The sequence below is a fragment of the Leptinotarsa decemlineata genome, unplaced genomic scaffold, assembly GCF_025532065.1.
Source record: "Leptinotarsa decemlineata unplaced genomic scaffold, Ldec_3_MD MMD2_tig00000157_RagTag_RagTag, whole genome shotgun sequence".
Classification (NCBI taxonomy): Eukaryota; Metazoa; Arthropoda; class Insecta; order Coleoptera; family Chrysomelidae; genus Leptinotarsa; species Leptinotarsa decemlineata.
The window spans coordinates 258,423-279,185 of NW_027412543.1; the positions used below are offsets into that span (position 1 = coordinate 258,423).

Consider the following 20,763-nt stretch of genomic DNA (forward strand, 5'->3'; position numbering starts at 1 on the left):
AACTATGATTTGAAACGTTTTCATGATGAACAACCTCACGCTAGTGAGGTCTCAACCAAATTTGATTTCAATAAAAGCGTCAGAAAATCAACAAAATCGAGGATTTAATATTAGTTGGTACGATAAATGTGATTGGTTAACCAGCTTCATTAAACGAGAAATACTTTTTTGTTGGCCCTGTGTTTTATTTTCCGTACAAACCAAAATACCAAACGTGGTTTAAAACAGGATACTCCTGTTTTGAAAAATTTACCTCGTTCTACAGAAAGACATTTTAAATCTAAGGAGCATATAGTTCGGACTTCCATATATATATGTCCGAACTAGTGAAATTATCACGAAACATTGTCAATCACCTTCAAACAAACAAAATATAGGTTAGGGAAAATCGGTCGAATTCAAAAACACTCATCGATATTACGATTTATTTGGGTTCCCAAGAATTAGCTTTTCGCGGACACGATGAAACCGAAGATTCGATTAATCGCGGCAATTGCAAGGAAATTTTAATGTTATGGGGAAAATATGATTCCCAATTTGGTACTTTTTTAAACGGTAACGTTTTTTCGGGCACCTCAAAAACCATCCAAAATTAGCTTATAGACAGTGTGGCATATATTATTGAGAAAAATATAAGCAAGGAGATTGAAAGTATTTATTTTTTGCATGGGAAATTGATGAAACTACTGATATTACCTGTACATCACAACTTTCAATCGTTTTTAGCAATTTTTAAGAAAACTGTTATATTAGAAGAGAAAAGTTTTTGGCTTTCTACTACTCCATCTGATACAAAAAAATGGATGAGAGAATCTTCCAAAGAAAGGAAGGAAGTAATCAATTTGAAAATAAGTAACTCTATACATGGATGTGTAGATCATGCAAAGAAGTAACTTTCAGACACAAACTGAAAGAAAGTCCTCCTGAAACAGCTACTTTCATATAAACATTGAATTACACGAAAGAAAAAAATTCTTTCGAAACAAATACTTCTATATGAACAATGAATTATACAGAAGATACTTTTCTCTATTCAGTTTTTATATCGAACATTTGTTGAGGAATAAGAATCAGATATCATTCACATGAGTTCTACTTTGAATGAATGGTAATAAATTGTACTCACATGGAACACTGTCACCCTAACTGGTATACACCGTGTTTTGCCTTGAGACACTTGCCCTAAGGCTCTTCAGTACCAAATTGGATAACATTATAGAAAATACACACACTTCATTCATGAATTACGATTTTGAATGTCACGGAATAAGCTTGATCTGCTTATGTCATCGATGACATCGTAATGACATTCATTCACCTATTTGATTTAATCCCAGCCATGAGGAATCTTATTTGATTTGAAAGGGTTATATTTTTAGGAGTGATTAATTTTTGGGAAAGAAAGTTTTTGGCTTTCTACTACTCCATCTGATACAAAAAAATGGATGAGAGAATCTTCCAAAAAAAGGAAGGAAGTAATCAATTTGAAAATAAGTAACTCTATACTTTCAGTTTGTGTCTGAAAGTTACTTCTTTGCATGATCTACACATCCATGTATAGAGTTACTTATTTTCAAATTGATTACTTCCTTCCTTTCTTTGGAAGATTCTCTCATCCATTTTTTTGTATCAGATGGAGTAGTAGAAAGCCAAAAACTTTCTTTCCCAAAAATTAATCACTCCTAAAAATATAACCCTTTCAAATCAAGAGAAAAGTATTATTTATTGACTACGAAGAGTTCATTTATATTGAATAACTCAAAGACAACCCTTTTTTCTTGTTTTTGTTTTTTTATGGTCAGTTTTATACGTATGATTTTCGGCAATACTCAATTTTTGTTTGTATTTATGCAAATATTACGTATTTTGCTTTAAATAAGGTGCGGCACCCCAAAAAATTTTCGCGCTCCCGGCGGGCTTTTCTTGTGTGTATATAGTCTTTATGACTTTAGCCTCCCCTGTTCTCCAATGCACGAGCCGTCACTGGGTATAGGCATGGCAACTCTATGTCTTTTTATTACTCTGAGGTTTTTATTATTGATTTTGACATCTGACACAAATTGAATCATTCCATTCTGGCGAATCTTATTATTAATGACGTCACTACGAATCGTTTTCAATTACACGCTCGAATGAGATCAAACCCTAAATCTGATTTTTGCAATGTTGCCAAGTTCAGAACTATGTTGAAGGCGGCTTTCTTTTATGATCCAAAAATTATTATTGCTTATTTACGTTTTGTGGGCTCTGTTTTTGATCTGGAACTACTGACAGAGTTTCCTATTATATTCAAATGTAGAACAGATCAGATAAGGTTAGGTCAGGTCAGGTTAGGTTAGGCTAGGTGAATTCAGCAGATGATTTCAGATGAATTTCCTCTTTTTTACCATTTATTACCAATTTACCGCTATTTTTGTTTTCATATTGGGACGTCAGTTTCGGAATAACGTTGTTCTGCATGTATTCATTAGTTTTTTCAAATAATTCCATTTTTGGCGTATTTTTCTTCTCTGTATCGAAGGCAGCTTTTTTTATGATCTAAATATTAGCAATGCTTACTTGCGTTTTGTTGGCTCTGTTTTTGTTCTGAAACTACTGGAAGAGTTTCCCATTTTATTCAAATGTAGAACAGGTCATGTTAGGTTAGGTTCGGTGGGGTTAGATTAGGTTAGGTTAGGTCAGATTAAATTAGGTCAGGTTAGGTTAGGTCAAGCTGGGTTAGGTCAGGTTAGGTTAGATCTGGTCAGGTTAGGTCAGATTAGGTTAGGTCAGATTAGGTTAGATTCAGGTCAGGTCAGGTTAGGTTAGGTTGGGTTAGGTTTAGTCAGGTTAGGTCTGGTCAGGTTGTGTTGGGTCAGGTTAGGATAGGTCATGTTAGGTCAGTTCAGGTCAGGTTTAATCAGGTCAGTAAGTTTCGAAAAACTATAACTTTTTCTTATTTATCGCAATTTTTTTTCCATATTACTCAGAATGAACAATTTTGGAAAGATTGGCAACGTCGCATTGTAATCTTTTCACAACATGAAATCCATGTTTGACATTTGACGCTTTTGAAGATGTCTGATTGATGAATTTTTAATCATTGAAATAAGCGATAATTTCAATTATACTTTGTATATTTGTGAGAAACTCACTTTTTGTATGGCTCTGAATTACTATTTTATGGGTACTGGCATATGTTGCAAGTCTAAAAGCAGTGAATCCAAATTCGAATGTTTGTGATTTTTTCTAACAGAATGAATGAAACCACAAATTTTCAATTGAAAAATGGACTGAATATCTAAAAGATCACATGGCATATATAAATTTCACATGGGTTCAAGATATGGTAATTTGAATATTCTCTTGAGAGAATTTATTATTGATGAAAGCTGTTTCCCAAATTGAAGTTAAATATTGTAGATTTTAATATACCAAACATCTCAATATGAGTATTCCAACAGAGACTTTCATCAATGTATAGTCCTAAAAATTTTGTATTTTGTCAATATTTAATAATTTTTCATTTTTGTTTCATAATTTCAGTAACAACAAATTAGTTTAATCATTTTGTTGTTAAAAGCCAAATTCTCTTTGTGATTTTGTTCTTAGTTATCAACATTAAAGAAGACTTTTCATAATTCAAACCTAATTTATGATAATGTAACCAAGAGGTTAGCAATATAATGTCATTAATCATGTTATTGTTAACTTCTTTAGTATCACTAGAAAAATAATGTGTCATCCACGTAAAACTTAATATTTCCTTTAAACAATAATTTTGAAACAGAATTTATGTAAATCAAAAATGAAACTGGACCCAAAATATGCTTTTGTAAAAATATAAAAAAAATAATTTCATTTGGCTGTGAGGATATAGGCATTTTAGTCATGATAGTGGTAATAATGGTTTCTAACTTACCTAAAGTCTAAGTAGGAAGTGTTGCATTATAAATAGACATACAAGCTATTAAGAGCTCTAAAACATGATTTCAGTTGATTAAGTAAGATATAGTTGATTTTATTAGTGCCCACTAAGTACTCAATTAGCAAAAGCAACTCAAAGAAGAGTATTATGATTGAAGTAATTTGAAAACTAACTGGAAAATACTGTAAAATTCAAATCATGCAGAGCAGATAGTCCTGAAAAAGTTTTATTTGAATAACTATGATCTAAAAATTGTATAGTAAAACATTAATATTCTTTTTCAATATTTGCAATTCAGATTTTGAAGTAGCACACAATAACAAAATGAAAAATGAAAACAAGTAAGTAATCCAGGGTGTCGTATTTCTGCAGATGCATTTTCTTTTAGGCTGCAGGGAAAACCTATAGCACCAACTTCACATAGTCGTCTTCACTGATCAAGTTGATTATAAAGAATATAAAAAAGTACATATGGAGAGTCAGCTTTTACTGTTTTATTATTGAATCGAACCAGTTAGAACCATTCAATGTCAACGTATAATAAAAACATTCAATTTCAATGAATAACTTCACACCTACCCCATAGAATAATATTGACAAATAGCTTTTATGAGTATGAAAAATGAATACTTTGAGATGGCTGTGGGTCACAATTCAAATTTCCCTCCTAATCTCACTACTTTGGTTTCAAGACAAAAAACAATTTTTAGTTATCTATGATTGGAAATAATCACGGAGTGGGCGACATCTATATTTGTAATTCTGTTAAATTGTAGGATAAAATTGATTTTTTTCATAAGAAACCGTGGAGATAACAAGCAAATAATAGTTGTTTCAATGTAATTTCAGTTTAAACAAAAGTCACATCTTCATAATGTCTAGTCAAAATAAATATTCTTCGGTGAGCCAGTCTAATATCTATGTGTCCTTTCCTTCTGATCAGTTGTACAAAACACCTTTTGTTCACAATACATTTTTTTGTTACAAAAAATATGATTCGTGAACGAAACGTGTAATGTTAAACGTATCAGTGTCGAAAAGAAAGCGTGTTACGTTAGTACTTATTTTACGTAAAATGAATAGCTTCTCAAAAGATCTGAATATTACAAATCGAAATTTATGGCTGGGAAAGCGGTATCTTCGAAAATGAATCAGTCATTCAAACAATTTTTTAAGACTATGTACTGGTTCATGGTTCAGTCGAAGTACATAATACGCTACGTTAGTGTGGCGTCATATGTTAGGGAAGGTTATGGTCCTTTATCTAAACAAAGATTTATTACCATTGTTTAGCTATTGAAGTCATACGTATTTTGGAATATTTGAGACTTTGTTAGCATTAAAACTATCAAAAAAGTAAGTAATACAATCTATATTTATGAATAATCCACAAACTTTCATTATATTTTAATAGATGTTCACATAATCCTTTGTTTTTCATTTTCATATAGGTTATGTCATGATATCAAACAAACTTATTAAGATGATTAGATACTGTTTTTGGTTTTTGTAAATAAATTTAAAGGTATCCCTAATTATTTACTAATATTTGAAGTATAATAGGTTTCAACACATGTGCAATAATTTTATACCTATTTACACATCTTTTCAATGAAAAGAAAATGTTAGAATACCTATCATGTTTGATCAAAATTGAAATACCTACCATTTCTAATTTATTCCTTTTTTACAGTGGCATCCAAGCATGTTATATCATTTTCTGTGATGGCAGAATTTTTCAAAAATGATTCATCACAGCTGCAGAGGTGAAAATTCTTACGAAAGTGGGAATGTTGTTTTGATAGTGACGTTGTACCAGCTTCATTGAAAGGCGAAGTTAGAGCAAGTATGAGAAACTATACAGTGGAGGTATGTCCTTGATATTAAATAAATGGTAAAACTTTGAATGATTATCAAAAATTTGTATTTCAGATCTCAATTGATTTTGATGATGGCATAGTAGACAGTAAATGCTCTTGTCCAAGAGGTCTAGCTGCATGTCACCACCTTTGCATATATTCTCATCATAACATCAGTGTAACTGATAAGGCATGTGTGTGGAACAAACCAAACATACAAGATGAAGTTGATGTCATTACGAAGATAAAAGACATCTTCCAGCCTAAAAGAACAAATTACACAGCTGTTCAAACACCAGCAAATGAGAACGAACTTGATCTATTCAAGAAAGAATTGGGAGATTCAAATCCTACTGGATTTTCTTGGTGGCTAATGTCTACTCCTTCAGAAAAGATTCTCCTCATCCCAAGCATTGAAGATATTATCTTTTCGGAAGAATATGCAAATACCATGAAGAAAGAAGCATTTTTTATTGAGAAATGTGGTGTAACCAAGGCCATAGTACAGTCGGTACACCAACTAACAATAGGACAGGGGAACAATGAAAACTGGTTGATTGCAAGTAAGCACAGGATAACAAGCAGTGAATTTGGTGTTGTTTTGTCTGCTTGTAGAAGAAATAAATATCCAAAATCATTGTTTAAAAGTTTACTGGAGAGATATGATTTAAGTGGTGTGCAGGCAATTCGGTGGGGCAGGGATAATGAAAAATGTGGTGTAGATAAATTCTAACAAACTACTGGACTTATTGTTGAATCTGCAGGATTTCATCTAGATGAATGTGGTTTTTTGGATACAAGTCCTGATGGATATGTAAGTGAGAAGTGCCTGATTGAAGTGAAGTGCCCTTTCAAGTATCGCAAAGAGAATGATTTGTCAAATGACAAATCATATATTATCTATTATGACGAGTGTATCATCAAGGTGAATGAAAATATGTGCTATCTTGTTATATGGATCCCAAACGATTGTATAATTGAGAGGATTTCAAGAAATGATGAATGGGAAGGAAATCTGGGAATATTGAAGACTTTTTATTTAAGACAATTTCTACCACACATTTCAAATTAATTTGGAATAAAATATTTATATTTTGTAATCAGTTTGTTTTATTTCATATATTTTGTATATGTATACATCATTTTCTATAAGTAAAATAACTGTATATTATACGAAATCATACTAATAATTCAGTATATTGCATTATTTTATGTTGACTTTAGAACAAAAGATTGAAAAAAATCTAAATATTATTCATAATATAATTGATAGATGCTTATAATTAGGTAATAATACATGAAACTAAGATTTTGTCTCACTCTCGGTAAAATACTGTTCTACCTCCTTGATTAAAGGATATTGTAAATTGGTCAAAGCACCTATAACCTGAAAAACAGCATCAGCATGTGGTAATTGTGAATTGGGAATAAATTTTAAAATATAGATTTTCATTCTTCAAATAGCTCTTTCCACATGTATTCTCACTCTTGCAATACATTCTGTTTGTCTCACTTGTTCTGGGGTAAACTGGAATGTCGTGAAAAATGGAGGAATATTAATATGAACTCCTGCAGGCATAATGTCTTTGATCAAAAAACCTTTGTCTGCCAACACTAAATCGCCTGCTTCAAATTGATCTAAGATTTCACAATCTTTCACTATCTTCTTGTCTGATGTTGATCCTGGATATAGGCATGACACATAAGTAACTACTCCATTTCGAGCTATCACCTATCAAACCCATGCATGTGTTTCTATGGTTGTATGAACTAAATGTTAGTATACATGTATACACTTCGGTACAATATAAAATGATTCTACAGTTCGTGAAACTGCTAAAACAATTTGGCAAACAAAGTTTATTTTTTCTTCTCGGTGGAATTTTTGACATCATTTGTTTGAAAATAATTTCATGTAACACATGAAGCCATGTTGTTACCACATTCGATACTGATGACCGTGACCCATTAAATCAAACGGCTAAATCCTCATGGGGAAAATTTTGTCTTACTGATCTAACTGATCTACTGATCTAACTTGTTTAACTGATCCACTCTGTTCAATTTTTGTACTTTCCAAGTATAATACCAATTTATTTCTATGTTTTTTAATAAATTGAAGGAGGACATAAATATTTTTTTTCTGTAGGTATGCCTGTATACAATAGTATCAATTTGTTGTTGCCCCTTATGTATTCAAAAGGAAAATGTTCTGATAAATGGGTCACTTTATCTGATGCTTGCTGCAGACCTTGCTTGAGAAAATAATTTTCAGCAACAATTTCTGCAGACATAGGTCCTGGGGGTATGGTTTCTTTTGAGGTGGACGGTTGTGGATCAGTCAGTTCCGTTTCATATCTAAAATAACAACATTCTAAGAAAACATTTGAAATTGATTATTGGCAATACTTACATAGGATTTTCAGAAGTTTCTTCCATGTCCAACTTTCCTTTTTCTTGTTCTCTTTTCTGGAGAAGAAAACTTAAATTGTTTTCCAGTATTGTGTGAAAACAATGTGGGTCCATTATTTTTGTTTCCATCAACAAAGTGGCAACTGCACAAAAATGCACCAGGGCCTGGTTGTATAGTTCGTCTATGGTAAATTTTAGATTGTTAGCCAAGTTAAAAAAATAATATATAATCATTTCAAGCCTAACTACTAACCTTGTTAACTCAATCCAGCAGTTTCTAGTTTTTGAATCCTTGGGAAAGCTAATGTTCCTCGAACATTATAATGCCTGCAGTCGGGTGCCCAACACTGTACCATTGTCTGTAAAAAAAATATTTAATATCAATTATTATTGATTTCGTTGCACAATACATTCAAAATATAAACAAATTCAAATCAGAAAAGTTTAGATTTGAAATGCTCTTGGTTGATTATTAATCAATTATTTGAAATGGTATGGTTCAGTTTAGTTAAAATTTGTACAAAATGATTGTGTACTCTATATTACAGATTAATACATACCTTAAATTTCCTCTTAAAAAACACTAAAATCTCTATAAGACTAACAAACTCAGATGACAGAATGCTTTGTTTAGATAAAGGACCATAACCTTTCATAACATGTGACGTCAACACTAACGTGGCGTATTTTGAATAATCATAAAAGTTATTGAAAGTAAGCTAGTCGAAAGGTTGGTTATAAATGAAATGATATACAGATTCAAAATGAAGTAATGATTCATTAAACATTTAATTTTAATAAATCATAAGAATAATTCATTGTTACCACTAGTACGAACGTTCAAATTAAAGTGGAAATTGATCACCGAAATATTATTAATATTATGAGGGACTTAAAAACCTGAGGCTGAGTTTGAAGTTATTATATTTTCAAGAATATTATTATTGTTTTTTTTTTGGACAGAAAGTTTTTGGCTTTCTACTACTCCATCTTGATACAAAAAAATGTACCTATGATTATAAACTACCTCATTGATTGGGCTACCTATTTTATCCATGGAATTGCAGAGAGCATATAGGTATAAGTATCTGTCATAACATTGTCAATCGATCGAAAACCTCTAGCCTTCATTTCGAGCACATTCTTTTCACCAATAATTAATATTTTCGGCTGTCGAACATGTTTTATTATAAATTTCACTTGACTATTGCATTATTTATTCACGATATTCAAAACAAGAGTTTGTGAAGTTTATAAAATATACCAATTAGATTTAGGTTTCAAATGATTCAAAACATTATAAGAATAATTTATATTTTTTTGGCACCTACAGCACTTACAATTTAACTTTTTCCAGCTCATTTGAATTAAATGTGATTCATTTCATATTTTTTATAATTTAGTACCTAATGTAACGTGACATCCTAATCAATTCCAACGACTACCCACCGGGATCTAGTCACTTCCATTAGACATCAGAGCCCTGATTTCTGATTTCCGCCAGATGACAGAGAGTGTGAGAAGAGCGTTGAAAACTTCTTGTTTTAATTATTGTTAGTAAAGTTTTGTTCCTTTTCCGTTACCAGTGCTTTTGTTACACTGTGCTATTGACAATCAAAGTGATTGCCTTTGCCGAATTGAGTTGTCTGAAGAACTGGCTTACTTGCGAGCCGCCATTCAGTGACTCTTCTTGCCAACGCCGAAACCATTTACCTCCCCTTTATATTATTTGGATATTTTAACGTTGGTCTGAATAAAACTACAAAAAATTATGAAAAATCCTATTTGTATGAAGTGTTTCATGTAAATATGAAAGTATGTGAAAAAGCTGCGCACATTCCGTTTTTTTGTTCCAGTAAGTACTGAATTATTTCGACAATTGACTCGTCCAACAATATTAAAATATCCCATACCACCGTATAGAAGTAAACACAAATAAATTCACTTTCGGTCGGCTTCTTTAATATGTCGGGTTCAGATTTCATTTTTTGCTGGCGTGTGGCGGGACAGGAGGGTGTCGGCTAAGAGCTATCGTGCACCTCTGCACGGGGTTCGATAAAAGAATATGTGACCATGATCTGACTTCATCATTGCTACGAGGAGTTCCTAATAAATGTCTCACATGATTATGAACTGTTTAGGAATTGATAAAAAATAAGACAAGGTGTCGAAATAAACGTATATTTTGTATAGTAAGATTATACAATTTAGGTCAAAAACTTATGCTGATCTAATCTAAAGGTTTTTCAGAATGATGATTTTTTGAATTTTTTTTTTCAACATTTGTTTTCAAATTTCTATTGGCAAATTTCAAAGTATAATAAATTCTTACCCTTGTGAAAAGAGAAAATAAATAATCCAAAGGAAAATTATTACAAGGGTGAGAAATGTTGATTTTTGAAAACATTGTTTTGAGCTGGTTGCCTATGAAATCATTGGAACATGAATTGTTGAAGTGATTAAGAAATTTTGTCTCTAGATAAATTATACTTTGTAAAAATGAATCTGGAGGCATATATAAACTTCCAAACTGTTTGGCTCTCAAAGGTTTACAGGGATTTTTTGGAACTACCACAACAGATTCAGTCGGTTGCGCTGTAGGTCAACCACGCATAAAATTCAAGGTGGGGAATTTCGACCCAAATATAGCGGAGAGTGAACTCACTTGTGTTTACTTCTATAAGTTGTCCGTCCTATGGGAAACTTCCCGCCAATTAGAAACACTAATTGGTAGATATTTTGACGTATGTTTCGCCAGTTTTGAGGGATTCTGTTAATTTACTCACTTCCGGCGAATAAGCAAAGTATAACCACGTGATTAGAAAACACGTTGCTAACTAATACTCTGAGTACTTAAGCTAAAATAAGTTTATGAATGATTCGGAGTAAGATAATCGTACCCTTAAGTTTATGAACGCAGCCCAGAAAATCGTGCTTCATATATAACCACGGATGTTCAGAATTATCACTTGAGTTAGCTACTCATATTCGAAAAAATCGTGAGTAATCTAGATAATTCACATATGATGTCGATTTCGGAGAAATTTTTAAAGAGAAAATCTCAGATGAGGAAGAAGGCATTCTTTAAATTTGAGCTACTTATTTTTTTGAAACATTTATTAGAGATATTTCTGAAATTATTTCAATATTTGACAGATGTGACGTCATCGAGAAAATTATTTCAACGAGAAAATCTAGTAAAATGTCATTTATGTTTGTTTTTGTATGCATTTCATTATTAAAATGTTATCGAGGGTTTTTACAATTTGCGGACGTATGAAATTTTGAACGAATCTAACTATATTAATGACTATCATGAGATAGATGAACGGAGGTTGACAATTGGAGTATTTGAACGAGCTGTTAGATACCTGGGACGTGATGATCCTAAAAAAAAGGCTACTCCAAATGGACATTGTAGCTTCTGGGACTATTGAATGCCAGTGTCTCGCTTGAGATAGTTTCAAAATATGGTTGAGGCTCAAGCCCTGTGCTCGAACTTCCGACCCATTCGGGAGGCGCGCCAGCATTATCAACCAATGAGAACTCCCCACACCGTGAGGTAAGTGATCATTGGCTCCGAGAATCGTGTGCCCTGAGAAGCAGAAGCGAACCAAGAATGATAGCCCCTATATTTGTGCGGCCCATATATCTGCCGTTTTAAGGCAAGCCGGTATGATCTTGAAATTCTAGAGTAGAAATGGCATTATTCCATTAAGAACTCCTATGATCAGAACAACCATTTCGACAGAGTGGTGCGGGTGAAGTTTGCGGAGTTCGACAAATAAATCTCGATATTTCATCTGTTTCCCCTTTTCTTTCCAGACAATATTCGTTTTATCAAGAGCTGAAACCTTAACAAAGAATATCGACTTATTTTGATTTTCAATAAGGGGAATATTAGGCTATTGACTGGTGTTTGCCTAAGGGCGGGAAATTACTAGTTCCAATACCGTAAAAGTGACAAAGATCATAATACAGCACCCGTAATTATTATTATTATCATTATTATATATAAACAAAAAGGTGTTGCTCATTCGGTTCTTTCTCCGATACTTTCTGAGGGCGCGCCGACATCATTAACCAATGACCACTCCCCACAACGTGAGATAATTAATCATTGGGTCCGAGAATCTTGGGCCCTGAGTAACCGTAATGAGCCAAGACGGACAGCCATCAGCATTTGTCCAACCATATTTTTACTGCCATATTGTGGCAAGCCGGTATGATTTCAAGGTTTAAGAGTAGAGAGGGCTTCATTTCACCAATTATTCCAACCATTTTACCAGAGTGGTATGGATAGAGCCTCAAGAGTTCGAAGAGAGGATCTCGATATTTCATTCGTTTTTCGTCTTTTTTCGGACGATATTCGCCTCACTCGGAGCTGAGAATTGCATGACAAATATTGTAATATTTTGCTACATCAGGATTAAATCGATGGTAATTCATCTGCCACTCGAACAGATGCCTTAGAAAGAAATGATCCAATTCCTGCTTTCTCACGTCGCCGGTAAAATAGAGAAAGGGAATCAAATCCTGATGACTTTACAGGCTCCATCCAGCACCAATAGAGAAAAGGAAAGTGAAAATAAAAATTAAGCCTTCATATCACAAAAAAATATTTGAAATGTGCATATAATGGTTATTCAAAACATTGTATATTTATACAGTTGCATTTCTCTAAATGACTGGTATATGAGTATTCATTGAAATGTTTTATACAGTGTATTTTGAAAAAACATATATCTGTATAATTATAACGTTTTTCGGTAAGAAGTGGTTAATTTGAGAAAAGTTATACCGGTATATTTATACTTATACTATCCTCAAAATGATCGATGGACATATATATATATATATATATATATATATATATATATATATATATATATATATATATATATATATATATATATATATATATATATATATATATATATATATATATATATATGTATGATGTATTTTGAGATACTTGTACACATTGAGAGATCGCATGTTGAAAACTTACAGCCTCATCAATCTGTAATGTTTTTTCTCGAATCGGATTCATCATTACTAATATATAACTTTCACGCTTCCAATTTTCATCGAGTCATTCACGAATAATTTCAGAATCGGTAACGCTACATTGCCCCATAAACAACGATTTATTGTACAACCGGCGACGCCGAACCTGCCATGCTGACATGTATTGACATTTGACAGATGCAGTCTTATAAGTCTAGTGTTTACAGTGTCCTTCTTCAACCAATAGATAGTTCAGCTATTGACTCATAGATGACTCTGTGTGTTCTATAACTTTTGTTGTATTCATATACTTTTGTATCGATGAATCGAGCGCTTATCTTTGTGTGGTTACTGATAACAGGACATGAAACAATTCTGTACGATAAATTATTCAAATGAATCTCTCAATATCCTATACGCAAAGCCACGTAAATTTTTGAATCGATTACGTCACACGCGTCTCTCTCTCTTACACACACATACAGATCTTTATATGAAATTTTAATTATTTCCCAAATCTAAGTATATTTTCCTATCTTCAATATGATAATGACGATTACATTCTATGGAAATAAAAAAAAATGCTGTCAAGTATAATGAATGAGTCAATTTCGATCCCGACAAAACTAACGCAATAAATACCCAACATTCGCAGTAAACTTCAATAGAGAGATATTGCAAATTCCGTTAGCGCATGCGGTGTGTTATTTACCCCGCGTTAAATATTACGTTTACGTCTAAACATTGTTTGGGGCGGTACACGTATTGCCAGTATGTTTTGAGTTTTATTTATGCGCTGTTTTATTTGGAACTAACCTCTAAACCCAGTGTGCTTTGTTTTGAGTGTTTGCCCTGTTTATCGCATAATTTCTCCTGAGGATCTAACATGGATGAGGCATTAGAAGCAGTAATTTCAGCTGATGCTGATGACGATGAAGTGGAGCAAGTGATTTTGCACAATATTTTCGGCGTGGTTGAAAATTTTCCTGTTGGGGCTGCTGAAGATAGGTTCAATCTGGACAATATGATGGCATAAGATATAAAAATCAATTTCAGGTTCGAAAGAGACGATATCTTCAGACTAGCTGCTGCCTTGCATATACCAGACGTAATCAGAACCCAAACACGTAATTCTGTTCCAGGTATGTTAACAAATGCAGTGAATTGAAGTACTGAAATACATAAATTCCTCTTTAGGTGTCATGGGACTCTGTATTTTATTACGAAGACTAGCATATCCTGGGCGACTGAAGGATCTCCAGCTCTTATTTGGCCTGTCTCCACAATCATTATCTCAGATAATTAATCATATGCAGAACCTCATTGCCAATAATTTCATGCATTTACTTGACGATTTGCGAAATTTACCATGGCTGAATTTGCAAAGAATGCATATGTATGCTGACGTATGTGTATATTATTCTAACATATTGACATTTTTTAATAGTAGATTTTTTTAGGCTATTCATGGAAGAGGAGCTGCAATTTCAAACTGCTGGGGATTTATTGATGGAACTGCTAGACCAATTTGCAGGCCATCAATACATCAAGAAGAGTACTATTCTGGTCACAAGAGGTTTCATTGTGTGAAATACCAGTCAGTTATATGCCCAGATGGTATGATTACCAGTTTGAAGGGTGCATATGTAGGACGGAGACACGATGCTGGAATTTTTCGTGAATCAAATTTGTATGCAGAACTGCAGGATGTTGCAGTGTTTCCTGATCACAGGTTTATTTTATATGGTGACCATGCCTACCCCATTATGGACTTACTTTTATGCCCCTTTCCAAACCGACAAGGAATTCCTATTTATCAACAGCATTTTAATGAATCCATGAGTGCAGTCAGAATAGCTGTTGAGTGGGGTTTTCAAAAAGTCACCAGTCAGTTTGCATTTCTAGACTTCAGAAAAAATCAAAAATTACTTTTACAAGACATAGAAAGTATGTACAAAGTTGGAATACTTTTGAGCAATTGTCATACAACTTTATATGGCAGTCAAACCAATCAGTTCTTCCATCTAGTGCCACCAGTGCTGGAGGAATATTTAGGAAATTAATTTTGACCGTATATACCTACTTTCAGTTTAAAATAAATATTCAAATGTGCACTGAGTTTCAATATACCCTTTTCTAGTTATTAGTCCATGTACAAAGTTTTGGATAAAAATGCAATAAAGACAATATCAAGAAATGATTTAATAACTTCACAGGAAACACATAACCAAAAAATAACATTCCATAAAAATAAACAACAAATAATTATGTGCTAATAGACTAAATTCAACATAAATTAATTTGAAAGTAAAAAACAAATAAATATCACAAAAAACTAAAAATAATTTTGAGCTGCTAACTACAATAAAATCACAGTAAATATTTGTGAGTCAACGCAAAGTAGCAACATTAATACATTATTTCGAAAGTAAAAAACAAATCAAATACCTACCTATAACATGAAAAAACATAATTTGGTTAAAGCAGTCTTATGGCATCAGTCTTTATATTTTTGTAACCTCTTCAAAAGTGTATCCAGAAATGTCTGTTGTGCTGATATATGAGCTTGTAATTCACTTCTTTGCTTTATATATTTAATTTTTTCAAACTCTAATTCAATCTTCTTTTTTCTATCTTCAATCTCCATTTGTAGTCTTTTTTCTTCAATCTCAATACTTCTCTCATGAAGCTTCAATTTCTGCTCTTGCAATTGTAATTCTCTCAATTTTATTTCCTGCTCTTTTTCGTTTTTATTTTTTAGATATTCCATGGCATTTCTTCTGAGGACAACACTTTTATTTTGTCTGCTCCTAGCTATACCAGGTCCTGAAAATAAATATCTCCTTGTAGTTTTATACAAGAATATTAAAATAAAGTAGGTACCTCCTCAACTTTTCAGGGCTGATGCAATTGAGTACCTAACAATTTGCTTACCTGTTGATTTTTTTGCTGTTGGTAGGCTTTTTGTGTTTTGGTCAATGACATCTAGAGTATCTACTTCACCTACACAAATCTCAGTTGATGGTAAGTTTGGATTGGGATCTAAAAAAAATAGTTTGCAATAGAAATTTTATAACCATAAGATAATTGAATTACCAAAATAATCATGTTCCCCTGATATAATTATTTCCCCAGAAGTTCCACTGCAATCCTCACTATTCACTATGAAAGCATCTATTGCAATGTTTTCCCTGGTTTGCCGGCCTAACTCAGCAATTTGTTTTTCTTTGGAAATAACCTTTGTTTTTTTGGTAGGCATTGGAAATTCTGCACATAAGTCAGAGATTTCTTGTAAAAGAGTATCCTTTTCAGTGTACATTTCTTCTGTGCCACTTCTGAAAAGTATAGAGTATATAATACAGAAACCATTGGCATCTTGTAAAGAAATAAGAAAGACAATGCACATATCCTACCGGAATTTGTCACCATCAGATTTTTTCTTTCATAAGGTCAAAAGAAGCATTACATGATCTTTCAATGTGCGAATGACAAATTCTTTTCCCGTCACTAATTTTATATTAGCTTGTATAGAGTTCCATTTCTCAGGATTCTGAAGAGGATTTTGCCCAACAACTTCGCGTAACAAACATAAATCGTCATCCGACGTAAATCTCAACCTTTTTGTAGCGGACATATTTTGGAGAAAAATATACAAACACTTGTTTTCATAAAATGAACTACCTACAACTTAACCTCGAAAATAAAAACAAACACAGCTACCGGATCTATCCGATTCAGTACGAAGTAGAATAGCGCAACGTTTTACGTGAGGTGTTGTTCTGCCGTAAATAACGTGATGCGCTAACGGTATTACCGCAACGTGTCTCTCGAACTCATTCTGCGCATGCTCAACTGTCAATATAACGTCTGCGGTAATAACGCCGCACAGGATTTGTCACAGCAATATCTCTCTAATATCTTACGTTGGTGCAGAGACTAAGGACAATGTTTACGGCACGGAGGATCCAGGTTCGAATCTCATAACTATAAACTTTTTTAATCAAAATCACGTGACAAGGGGGCCTGAGCGCTGATGCGGAATCCCAAGGGGGCCGAGGGCGGAGTACTGAGGGAGCTGATAGGTTTTAGGTGGAGTACCAAGGGGGCCAAGGGGCAGAGTTCCACGCGTGAATCGCTCGTTCCATCCTACGTCGATGACGTCACACGTTTCCCCAACTCCTGTTCGAACCAAAAATTGCAAAAAGTTCAGCTTCATAAAAAAATACATGGGATTTTGCGCTCGTTCCCGCCTTGTTCATCTACTCCTAGTTCGAGAGATGTTTAGTTTGTTGGAAATAACACCTCCAAAATTGCAGACTGACGAAAAAAAAACAAGACAGGGAGCCTTTGGTTGAATATCTCAATAGCGATGTTACTCAATGGGTAGAAAATCAGTATCGTGTGACAATCACCAATCCACCTATTCCAAATGACTGGAGTTGCGATAAAGGAAACCAATCTAATTCTGATGCTATATATTATAATGAATGCTCATTACTACATCCAACACTTCGGTTTCAAATTTCACAGAAAGCCATCATTGATCCTGTTAAAAATAACATGTCAGCAGGGCCGTAGCGAAAAGAAATACCAGGGGGGGAGGGAATCCACATTTTCCCAACCTCATCAGCAAAATTTCCCAACTTTCGAAAAAATGAGTGCCAAGGGTTAAGTTACTACCATAATATAAAAATTTTCTTACTTAGCTATCCAAAGATTGGCTGAATGCTTATGCATTATGCACAAACAAAAATAAATTTTGGTAAATATGAAAATAATAATGGGAATTATTCTATTTTGGACCAAGGTCGTTGGTATTCCATCATATCCACCATGTATAGGAATATTCAATACAAATGAAAGGAAACAACACCCAAATTATATTATGTTTATTGTTTTCTACTATTATTTTTTCTATCTTCACGACCCGAAATTTCCCAACTTTTCAAAGTCGAAAAAATAGCGTAATATTGAGAATTTTGTAAAATGGTCGAGACCGAGGAATTGTTACTACTATAATATATTGATTCTTTTACTCAGATATCCAAAGATTGTTTGCTGAATTGAATAAACATCAGACTTTTCAGTTTGTAAGCGCAATGTGAATTACGGGTAACCTAAGACTACGTTTCTGAAATAATTTATTATTCGCTAGTCAAAAGTGGCAATTAGTTACTACAACCTCATTAATGATAACACTTAAATGAAACGATTGAGACTGTTGCAAAGACTCAAAATAAATAGATACATTTTTGAAACTTTGCATTTTAATTTACTACCTCGCATTCACAGAACTTCCAGTACAAAAATGACTTATTATGTCAACAGAATGCTCTCCAATATGCGTCATGAACAATTTTGCAATAGTGACTTATTTCAAATTAAATGATTGGAACGAGAAAATAACTTTTTAAAAAGAATTTATTTTACAAACTAGAGACGACTGTCTCTTACGAGAGCTACAAACAGAATGATAATTAATATAATGTTAACTGGATGCTAACTGCATGTCGAGATAAGGGATTCCTGGAATATCTCTTACTCAGCTGAATCTCCGTGTGAATGGCCGTGTCGTGGGAACTATGACCACGTAACTCCTCCCTCCTTAGGCCGAAAAAATAATGGAATTATTTTGGCGGCTTGGAACCATATCTTCGTCATTGGTATTTTCTTCTTTTTGGGGTGTTTTGAAGCAACAACATCCCAGTATACGGGTTTTAATCCAATTTTTCTTAAAAACTGCCAATATCAGGACAATTATTGTGATAGTAACTCCTGCAAAAACGCCAAAAATGGTAGTGTTATTTTCGGAGTTGTTAAATTTGTGGATTGGTTTCAATCGGTCCACTATATTGTTGATTTCGTAGAGTTCTTCAAAATTGATTCTCGAGAAATTTTGTGTTTCATATATTGTTGACTTCTCGATATTTTTGATTTCAATTTTAGGTAAGATCAGTGGCTTGCCTGTTCCTATTTTCACGTTGTTGGTGAAAATCTTGTTTCTCACTTCAATTTGGCAATTTTTCGGGATCTTGACTAGGGTGGGTGCTTTTATTTCCAAATATTGATCGGTTTTACACTTGGAAAATATTCTTTCGCTCTGTATCGAAATTACCAGGATTTCTTCTTGAGTGATTTGTTCGATAATCGACTCTGCCACATTGATTGGAAGAGGCTGACAATTATCGGCGACTTTGCCTTCGATCAGGTGGGATGTGCATTGGTCTTCGGAAAAGTAATCTTCTGGACAATAATACGTTTTCTCTAATACTGGGCATGGACTGTCTTCGAACTGGATATTGTGGTTTGCTCGTGCCAAATATGGGTATTTTGGGATAAAAATACTGTGATTTTGGATGATAGGATAAAGGTGGAAAAATGTAAGAACTTCGTTTCCGACAATAGGAACGTGTATTGCGAAAATTATTCTGTCATTCGAAAAAGTTACTTGTGCACCGAAAAATTGATAATATGTCAACATACTTTCAAATTTCGGGATTTTTGAATCAGAATAGATGTTGCTTAAATAATTTATTATTTCTTTCAGTTCAGAACTAGGTATTATTGAATTGTGTAAGGTATTTAACTTTGCAAATGTGATAGCATCTTCTAGATTATCGATAAAAGTAATCATATTTTGGCAGTCAAGGGTTATTTGTGAAACAATTCCTTGAAAACTAATGTAATTCGTCAGGTCGCCAATGGTTTTTTGAACTGCAACTTGAAATGTTTTTAGACTGTTTTCTAATTTTTCTTGATTTGAATTCAAAATTTGGATAGTTTTATTATAGTGATTGATTAATTTTTTGGACAGAGAGATTTGCATGTTTACCTCATTAATCATATTTTCTTGGTTACGTTCTAATATAGCGATACTTTCGTCGTATCGTTTACCATCATCAGCATCAAGAGTACCGAATAACCAATTTTCGATTTTTCCAATAGCATTTATCATACCTCTTTTAATACGGATATGGGGTTGGAGGTTTTCTAATTTCTTTTTTGTCATTTCAATAAGATACTCGGTTCTGACTAGCAGGCTGTATGCTAATCCATGATAGGAAATTGGGTTATTAATTGTTCCCTTATCAAAATTATTTTTGATTATTTGGAAGTAGTCGTCTAGTTTGTTTAATTGTTTTATTATAGAGCTAAGTTCTATGTAATATAAAAATGTATGTTTGCTGTATATAATTCTTGCATTTCCCAGCTGTATGGGAAGGATGGGGTTGGTTATTGGGATTATTTGAATATCGTCACTTTGGACTCGGAGCACGTGAAGTAGAAGGTATAGCGGTATCAACACGTGTATCTTCATGTTCTTTTACTCCCTGTAACAAAAGTTTTTTTGAAATTTTTGGTTTTCTGGCTATTGTTTTGTGGTAGGTGCCTTTATTTGTTTTAAGTTTTATATCGGTCTCTTCAATAATTTCAGTTTTCTTAAATTTCGGTCGATCTTTATTTCGCGCCTTTGTTCTAATATACGCAACTTGTTGATTTGCAAACTTTGGGGGTTCATTTCGTTGGGTATTTCTGTTTTCAATTACTTTTTCTTTAGGAATTCGGTTGGAATTT

At 33.3% G+C, this 20,763-nt stretch overlaps 3 protein-coding genes and 1 long non-coding RNA gene across 4 annotated transcripts; 2 read left to right on the forward strand and 2 right to left on the reverse strand.

Annotated features, from left to right (window-relative positions):
- Positions 1–4,983: 4,983 nt before the first annotated feature.
- On the forward strand, positions 4,984–6,866 carry LOC111505716 (uncharacterized). The gene is made up of 3 exons (XM_074172705.1): positions 4,984–5,263; positions 5,601–5,776; positions 5,840–6,866. Exons 2-3 carry the CDS (start codon positions 5,756–5,758, stop codon positions 6,497–6,499), a joined length of 681 nt encoding a protein of 226 aa, XP_074028806.1. The 5' UTR covers positions 4,984–5,263; positions 5,601–5,755; the 3' UTR covers positions 6,500–6,866.
- Positions 6,867–7,015: 149 nt separating this feature from the next.
- LOC111505718 (uncharacterized) lies at positions 7,016–9,404 on the reverse strand. Its single transcript, XR_012464878.1, has 4 exons — positions 8,739–9,404; positions 8,432–8,537; positions 8,180–8,360; positions 7,016–8,124 (listed from the first exon to the last, which is right to left on the reverse strand). It is a non-coding gene; the product is annotated as an uncharacterized lncRNA (long non-coding RNA).
- Positions 9,405–14,243: 4,839 nt separating this feature from the next.
- Positions 14,244–15,300, forward strand: LOC141481306 (uncharacterized). Its single transcript, XM_074172706.1, has 3 exons — positions 14,244–14,330; positions 14,386–14,594; positions 14,649–15,300. Exons 2-3 carry the CDS (start codon positions 14,391–14,393, stop codon positions 15,249–15,251), a joined length of 807 nt encoding a protein of 268 aa, XP_074028807.1. The 5' UTR covers positions 14,244–14,330; positions 14,386–14,390; the 3' UTR covers positions 15,252–15,300.
- A 385-nt stretch (positions 15,301–15,685) lies between these two features.
- On the reverse strand, positions 15,686–17,915 carry LOC141481356 (uncharacterized). Its single transcript, XM_074172749.1, has 4 exons — positions 16,602–17,915; positions 16,285–16,523; positions 16,123–16,230; positions 15,686–16,014 (listed from the first exon to the last, which is right to left on the reverse strand). Exons 2-4 carry the CDS (start codon positions 16,505–16,507, stop codon positions 15,686–15,688), a joined length of 660 nt encoding a protein of 219 aa, XP_074028850.1. The 5' UTR covers positions 16,508–16,523; positions 16,602–17,915.
- Between the last annotated feature and the right edge of the window lie 2,848 nt (positions 17,916–20,763).